This window comes from Merops nubicus, unplaced genomic scaffold (assembly GCF_000691845.1).
Source record: "Merops nubicus isolate BGI_N331 unplaced genomic scaffold, ASM69184v1 scaffold33918, whole genome shotgun sequence".
NCBI lineage: Eukaryota > Metazoa > Chordata > Aves > Coraciiformes > Meropidae > Merops > Merops nubicus.
The window spans coordinates 1-8,644 of NW_008625708.1; the positions used below are offsets into that span (position 1 = coordinate 1).

The 8,644-nt window shown below is 40.2% G+C and overlaps 1 protein-coding gene across 1 annotated transcript in view; it reads left to right on the top strand.

Moving 5' to 3' along the window:
* Nucleotides 1-128: 128 nt before the first annotated feature.
* Nucleotides 129-8,644, top strand: part of LOC103778203 (zinc finger protein 64 homolog, isoforms 1 and 2-like) — a gene marked incomplete at its 5' end in the record, with an annotated part of 8,820 nt that continues 304 nt past the window's right edge. The window contains 5 exon segments of the mRNA XM_008945779.1: nucleotides 129-368; nucleotides 1,746-1,907; nucleotides 2,900-2,962; nucleotides 3,580-3,831; nucleotides 7,629-8,644. Of these exon segments, the coding sequence (XP_008944027.1) occupies nucleotides 129-368; nucleotides 1,746-1,907; nucleotides 2,900-2,962; nucleotides 3,580-3,831; nucleotides 7,629-8,644 (1,733 nt within the window).

An 8,644-nucleotide genomic window follows, 5' to 3' on the forward strand; every position in this document is an offset into this window, starting at 1 on the left:
CCGGGCCCGAAGGGGGTGCTCCGCGGGCGGGGCCCGTGGTCAGCGAGACGCCTGTGTGCTGGCCGGAGCAGGCACGCTCATTCCCGTCTTCTCGGGACGAGCCCTTGACCGTGCGCCTGTTCCCACAGTTCCCGGCGGCACCACGGTGCTGGTGGAGCTCACCCCTGACATCCACATCTGTGGCATCTGTAAGCAGCAGTTCAGTAACCTCGATGCCTTCGTTGGGCACAAGCAGAGCGGCTGCCAGCTCACTAGTGCAGCGGCTGGGGGCCACAGTACTGTCCAGTTTGTGTCAGAAGAAACAGTTCCATCAACACAGGCACAAACTGCCACCAGGACCATCGCTTCGGAGACCCAAACCATCACAGGTACTGTGGTGATGCAGGCCAGGAGCTTGAAAACACTTGACTTGTTGCAAAGTGACAATGTTATGTAGCCTTCTACTCTTGTGTCCCCATCGTGCTAAGGTTCAAAAGCAGTTTTCACATCAGTTGTCACATACCTGGAAACAAAGGACAAAAATTAAGCAATGTGCTGCATTCTTGAGTTTGTTAAGACAACAGTTAATCTGCTAATTGAGACAAAAGTTCAGGTGGAGAATTGCTGAAGTCTAATGTGTTGTATAACCAACTTGTGCAAACTAATTAAAATTGTCAATACTTAGGAAAAATAATCAAACTACTACACATTTTATTTATTTTTAAGAGTGCTCTTGATGAAAAACAGACACAGAATTGCTGTCAGGCACAAATCCAAACCTTTTTTATGTGAGAACACTGCATTCCCTAATATGCTCCCACAATAATTGGCAGGAAAAATATTACTCAAAATTTCTGCCTTTGCAAAGGCTTAAGTGAGGTCCTGAAGTTGGAGGCATTTAAATAAAATAAGAATTTTGTTCCATGTGTGAAGGTTTGCCCTTCTATATATAGTTATATTTTATTTTAGTCTAGGGCCTTACTAAAATCCAAATTATTTGACTCTAATTTGGATAGACAGATTAGGGCAGAAAATCTGGAAGAGCAGTGAAACTAACTGAATTTAGGGCTCACTTCCAGGAATTTTTGCTCTATAATCCGTCAACTCGGTGTGGGTTTTGGATGAGTCATTTTTCTGCTTCATATTTACTCATGTTTAAAATGAGGGCAGTTACAGCCTCCTGCCCTTTTGGGGTATAGTGTTGTTTAATTGATTTAAAAGCTGCTACTTTGGCTGAGATAGTTTCACCTGTTATTCTTGTGAGTAACAGCTAAAAACAGTATAGTTGAAAGAGGCTGAACCTTTTTTAACAATTTTTTTGACAAATTGTTTACACGAAGCCTTTTTGACAACGTTTGCTATATAAATAATTCCAATTTTTTCTCCTTTGGGCTGAGGCACAGCCAGTGTGGAAAAACAAACTTACCTTTACTAACGTAAGACCTGGACAGGCATCAGAAAGATCTAAAAGACTGAAGAAACTGAGTGGTGCAGTCAGGCAGGATTCAGAGGGTGATGAGTGGGCCTGCATAGGGTTGTGCTAAGTTCAGCATGGTTGATCAGGTCTTGACAGAATTTTCACTTGCAGCAAGACAGCAAGGGAGAGAAAAGCCTTTTTCCTTTCCTTTCCCCCTGCCCCAGGTGAACGGGAACCCAGGAACAGGAATAAAAGGAAAAAAAAAAGTAATTAATGAAACTAGACAATAATTAGATTTTTCTCGTTGGAGAAGTTAATGTTCTCAAACTGAGCTCTTTTATGTGTTTAGTTTCTGCACCAGAGTTTGTTTTTGAGCATGGCTATCAAACGTACCTGCCCAGTGAGGGCAGCGAGCCGCCAGCTGCGGCCATCGTCGCCACGCCACCAAAAGCACGGTCAAGAAAATCCACGTCCTCACTTACACAGAAGAAACTAAACTGCTGCTATCCAGGTAAAGTGTGGATGGGTAAGAAGGTGTCATCTTCCTTTTAATTTTAAAATTGGTAGGTTTCCTATAGTGATATATGCATGGTACTTCTGTCTTAAGCAGTTAAGACATGCAGAACTTGGAAGGCAACCTACTTACTGAGGGCGTGATGTACAACCATTGATACCAGGAGTAGTTTTGCTATTGATATTACATGTCCTTAGACTTTGGTCCTGTATGGTGGTATACTCTGGCAGTGCTGTTTGCCTGCAGACATTGGCCTGTGCCCACACACATAGCAGTGTAAGAGCAGAGTCTTGTTGCCTTTTTGCTAACTGTCAGTGTTGTACATGAGCAGTATTACACATGCATTTTACATTGTATGTTTTGTCTGTGGTCCATTGACATTTTTATAAGGATGGATTGAACCAAATGGTGACCTTAATGAGTAAAAAACCATGCAAAATGCAGAAAAAGTGTACCCAGGCAGACATGTGGATGAATAGCCATGTTATGGTATCAGAAGTTACAGTCTTGGTTGTCAAGCTCGCCTTCATTTGAAAGGTACATTTCAAATGCTTAGTGTTCATTTCTGTGCTCTAAAACTGTAGCATTTTCCACTTGGACAAAATTCCTGAATAGTGAACTGTTATCTGAGTTCCCACTTGCACTAACTTGAAGTCATATGTGGAATTAATTAGTTCCCCCAGCATCCCCAGTGTACTGTAAAGAGCATCTCAAATCCTAGGCAGAGATTCCAGAGAATTTGTTTCAAAGCTTGCAGGAAAGGGTAATGTAGAGAGTGAATTGCCTCCTAGGGAAAGCTTAAAGTTCATAGGTAAGCCAGGCACTATTTTAGGTAAGTTTAAGTGAACAAGATGGAGAATTAATTTTCTGTTAATACTGAATTTCAGAGAAAATGTTCTTGAAAATAAACATAATGCCCAGAATACAGTAGTATGTTTTTATCATTTTGCTAGATTTTCCTGTAATGGTTTTAACCTTACAATTTTCAGGTTGCCAGTTTAAGACTTCCTATGGTATGAAGGATATGGAACGGCACCTACGAACACATACAGGTTTATATATATATATATATATAGTTGCTATATTTTCTATTTGTTTCCTCCTTTTGGCTTTCTGCTAAAAGGTGTTTTCCTACGAAGTAACGTATCTGTAGATAAATCGGATAGCATGTGTTGTACGTTCTACTGTTGTAGTTCTCTAGAGGGTTGCCTTTTTTTGGGTAAGCTGTGTGCTACTGTGGACAGTACCACTGACAGCTATGAAACACGAACACTGCACATCGCATAAGGAACAGTTACATTTCTGAGATGCAGAGCATGTGTTCATCAGGGTTCAGTGTGGTGCATAAACCCAGCTTGTTCTTCATATGGAACAGTGATTCCCACATTTTACCTCCCTTCCCCCTAAAGAGCAATTTGAGAGTTGTAAAGCAAGAAAGTTCCAAAGGGTCTTCTAAATTTGTTGCAGTTGTGCATGCAGCCTTCTGGAGCGTAGCAGAGTTCTGAGCTGATAGGATAGAGTGGCTGCTGAAATCCAATGGCCATCTTTTGAAAACTAGTCCCATTTCTGTTAAGTGTTTAGTGTGGGGTTTTTTTGTTTGGTTTTATTGCAACAAAATCCTTATGGTGCAAAAACTCTTCATGTGTTGATGCTCTTCTGTTTGTTTCAGGAGACAAGCCCCATAAATGTGAAGTTTGTAACAAATGTTTTAGCCGTAAAGATAAGCTGAAGATGCATATGCGCTCTCACACTGGGGTGAAGCCCTACAAGTGTAAGCACTGTGACTATGCAGCTGCTGACAGCAGCAGCCTCAACAAGCACCAGCGCATTCACTCCAACGAGCGGCCCTTTAAATGCCAGATCTGTCCTTACGCCAGCCGGAACTCCAGCCAGCTAACTGTACATCTCAGATCCCACACAGGTAAGTTTAGACTAACATTCAGATCTGCAAAGTTTGGAAGGTCATAGAGAAGCTTTAATGCAGGTGTGAAGAAGCCAGAAAGGGCCTATTCCAGTTCTCAGAGGCATCTGCGCATCCAGCTTCTGTGAATCTCCCGTGCGCAGAACCTACTAGTGCAACGCAGCTCTACTAAAGACACCTGGAAGCAATCAGAAGACAGATCTGACTCTTGGTCGAGTCTCTTCTTCCAAATTGATTTTGAAACTGTCTGGTTAGATGTTCTCAAAACTGTAAAACTGAGCGATCTAATTTATTGGTTAAGAGCATCTAGATTCTTGCCTGTCTCTCTCAAATCTGGTCGATTATATTAGAAACACTGAAATTACTTTATAATTTAACTAGTTATATCAGTGTGAACCTCAGCTGCATAATTTAATTTTTCTTGCATCAGTAAATCTGCAAGCAATTAGCAACTTAAGTTATATCTTTTTTTTGACTTTTCTTCTTTTTTTCTTTACCTTCTATATACTGACTGATGGACACTGTAGTATGAGCAGCTAGAGCTCTATTCTGCCCATGCCATTCTTGCTTTATGCATAGAAAGCCTTAGCCTCCAGGCTTATAAACACTGTATCATTTTGTATTTGCATTATTTGCCTCAGTTTCAGTTTAATCAGTTTTCTCTTTCATAGATTGCTGTAAAGACAACTGCTGTATAGTTGTCTTTGTACATTTGGTTTTATATGTTGTTTTTTACCTAATCCAGGGTACTGGATTGGTTTCTGTGTTGTCTTTTATACATTTAATTAGTTCTGTGAATTTTAGCTGCAAGGTGGTTGTGGTTCAGTGATTACTGGATTAGCTTTGAACCTATCCTACATCTGATTCTGAATTCGAGTACTAAACAACATTAGTTCACATGTGTGCAAGATGGGATTTATTTTGAGTAGATAAAAGAAATAAATCCGTTGTGCATTGTGAAGGAGGGGAGGGTTAAACCAATCTGTCTCTAGCAGAAAAGAATCTTTCCTACTTCACAAATCTGTTGTGATTGAACAGATAGGACTGTCAAGCAGTTGGTTTATGAATTTCCCTCTTTCTATTGCTATCTATGATGATGTGAAGGTCAGTCAAAATAGTACGGGTTGTTATGAGAAGTTACCTGCTAGTAAACACACTAGTCAGAGGATATGGTATTGAATTTTCCCTATGCCATGGAAGAGCATGCATACTTGGGCTTTTATGTGCAGGGATAGGCAAGTTCTGATTTGGCTGCGGAAGAACCTATGAATGATCATGTTTGTCTTGTATTTGCAGTAGAATTAGATTTTTGTGCCATTAAATATTGCAGTAATTGGGAAGGGGGTTTATGCTACCTTCTTTCTTTTTGGCAGATCAATCTGTTTCACCTTAAGCAACTGAATTATGTTAAAATTCAAGTCCTTAGTTTTGTTTTCTCTTCCCTTTCTCTAAAATAAACCCCGTTTCGTGAAAGGACTTTTTTTTTTTAATTCACTGAAAGGACACATAAGAATTTTGAAAATAATAATTTCATCCTTGTTAAATTACAAAGCTGTCAGGCATATAACCAATTTTAGGAGAAAAGCAAGACTGGTATGTAGAATATATTGCTTACTGGAATTAGTCTCTTGAAAGTGAGAGTAATCTACATTGCTCAGAGTGAGATCATCCACACAGCATTTCTTGTTGAACTAGTCATCTGAAGATCATTTTCCTGTTAATTTCAGTAAAACTACTCCTAGAATGAATAATTCCAGGTTCACACAACTATTTTCACTTTTAAGCTATATTCTGTCAGTGTCAATTATATGTGGACAGAAATGTAAAGAAATGTAAGTAACAGACCATTCTTTACATAAACAGAACCAACATACTTTGCTAAATTCAGTAAAATTACTGATTCTTTTTCATATATTGTGCTACCCTGTATGTGAAAATTGTCATTGAAACATGTACCGTACCTTCATCAGCAAAGTAGACAAAAATTCAGTAGCTGAGTGTGCAGCTGAGACTGTGAAATAAACTAGATGAACAAACACTGCATCTTCATTAATAAAAACTGTATCTCAATTATTAAACAGATATGTGAATTATCACAGTAGGCCACAACTGATTTGAAAAATACGCAGCTAAACCTATGACATATGTAGCTGGATAAACAAATTATGCAGAATTATATAGCTACCACAAACTATAAAATACTAGGTTATAAAATAAACCAGCCAGCAGTTTGATTGTTAAAGATGATAAATGCTTGCAGAACTAAGTACACTCTCTTTTTCCTTCCCCCACTAAGAGTATCTTAGAACCTAGTAACACAATTCTTCCACTTTTTCAAAATAATATCTACCTAAAGACTTCATGCTCAGATATTTTAAGGGTGGGGGAACAGGGAGGTGAACAGTTATTTAGTTGTGTTGGTAGGTTTCCTTTGAATTTTTGTTTAATGACTTCAGAACAAGAGTCACTGCTCTTTACCTTGGAATCAATTATGGACTAAACTACAGCTCAATCTGGTCAAGAATGTTGTGACATAAGCCTGAGAAGAAAGAAAATACAAAATAGTGGGTTAGACCCAGGCGATTCAAATGGTTATTTGTGTAGGTGGTCTGACATAAATAGGCTTACAGAGGTCTTGCAGATGAGTGTGTTCATTTTTCATCCTTCACCAGTTAAGAATTTGACCTGACTTGCAACTACTATTGTTAGGTTTCTGGATCAGCATTGCTCTCAAAAAACAGCACTTACTAATATTTTCCTATAACTGTTTGCATGAATACAAACTAATAGTCCATTTTCTTAAAGTGTTCTGTGGAACATTATTAGGTGTGATACATGATGCAAATATGTCTTTCTTGGTTGCTGTAATGTCAGAAAACCAAAAGCTTAATGTTACATCTCTCTGTAAGCACATTTCCCTAGAGTCACATATTTATATGCATGTTTCATTAGTCTCACATTTGTCTTTTCCAGTTGCATTTGTATAGCTGTGATCCCTCTTTTTTTGGTGGTTTGTTTTTTTTTTTGTGTAATTGTATTAATGCTATGGTTGTGCAATCACCTGACACTGACCTAGATAGGGACTTGTGTCCCTCCATCTTCCTGTGTCCTGGACAAGAGTTTCTACTGCCTTCCTGTGCCAGCAGTAGTATTTGTGCCACATGACATGAACCAGGCCAAATTCTTCTTGTCAGATTATCTAACTCCCCAGGTGAAAAAATACACAAGAATTGCAGTAAGGAGTATGTAGTTGAGCAGTAAGACTGCTGCCCATTAAGCATCTGCTTCTGCAGTAGCCCACCATTTACCTACACTTAGTTAGCCTACAAGCCTCCCTGTAAATCTTACAGTGTAAACCCAAGACATGAATGTGTTTATGTTGTTTTCCTAGACTTTAAAAACAGAGCAGCTGTTACAGTTACGGTGTTTATTCTTATTCATTTTAAACAGAAGTAAGATATACTGTTGCCAGAGAGGGACAAATGAGTAACTTCAGTTGCTTCTCTGGAGCATGGTGAACAGCTTTAGACATAAAATGAACTAAAAACGGAGAGTATCTAAGATGCAGACATGAAAAAGGAACGGATGTGCACAGACATGCTTGTGGAGAGTTTACACACAAATACTTTGGACCAGATGATAAATACTGTGCCATTAAAGTTCTCTGCATCTTGAGAGTTTAGATATTGGGAGTTTACAGGTATTTAGATCAGCTATATATAATTCATTATAGCATCGGTCTGTCCAGTGAATCTTGGAGTCTCATCTGTAATTTGAACTGTGGTTTTTGTTGACAGGGGATGCTCCTTTCCAATGTCAGATGTGTCCTGCTAAATTTAAAATCAATTCAGACTTGAAGAGGCACATGCGTGTGCATTCTGGTGAGAAACCATACAAATGTGAGTTCTGCGAGGTTCGGTGTGCCATGAAGGGAAACCTGAAATCACACATTCGTATCAAGCACAGCATGGAAAATACTCTCAAGTGTCCAGAGTGTGAATTTCAGTGTGGAAACAAAACAAGCCTTCGGCACCACATAAGGACCCATCAACCTGAGCAACCAGTGAAGTGCTCAGAGTGCAACTACTCTTGCTCCAACAAAGCAGCTCTGAAAGTGCACGAGCGAATTCACTGCAAAGATCGTCCTTTCAAATGTGAATTCTGCAGCTTTGATACCAAGCAGCGGAGCAACCTGACAACGCACATGAGGAAAGCCCATGGCGACAAAGTCAAGACCAAGAAGCAAACAGTGGAGAAGAAGGAAGGAGATAGGCCAAAGCAAGGCGGCTCCAGGCAAGTTGCCAAGTTGGATGCCAAAAAAGCATTTAAGTGTGATCTGTGTGATGCTTCCTTTGTCCGTGAAGATTCTCTTAGGAGTCATAAGAAGCAGCACAGTATGTATAATGGATCTAAAAACAACGAACTGTCTGTTCTGCAGCTCCAGATGGATCCCAGTCGGCAAAGCAGTGCCCCAATTACTGTCAGTCACCTCCAGGTCCCACTTCAGGCTGCCCAGGTCTCTCCATACAGTGAGGGAAGGGTCAAGATCATCGTGGGTCACCAGGTCCCTCAGACTAACAGTATTGTTCAGGCCGCATCAGTGAATGTCATGCCTCCCACATTAGTTAGCCAAAATCAGGAAGATCTCTCTGCCAACAGCCGCTTGCAGCTTCTGGGCCAGGTCAGTTTGTTGGCGCCACCTCCACCTCCCATATCTCAAAGTGAAGCAGGGCCTGTGGCACAGCCAGCAGTCCTTCTCACAACCCATGACCAAAGCGATGGAAGCACTTTGCAACAGACTCTGATTCCTGCT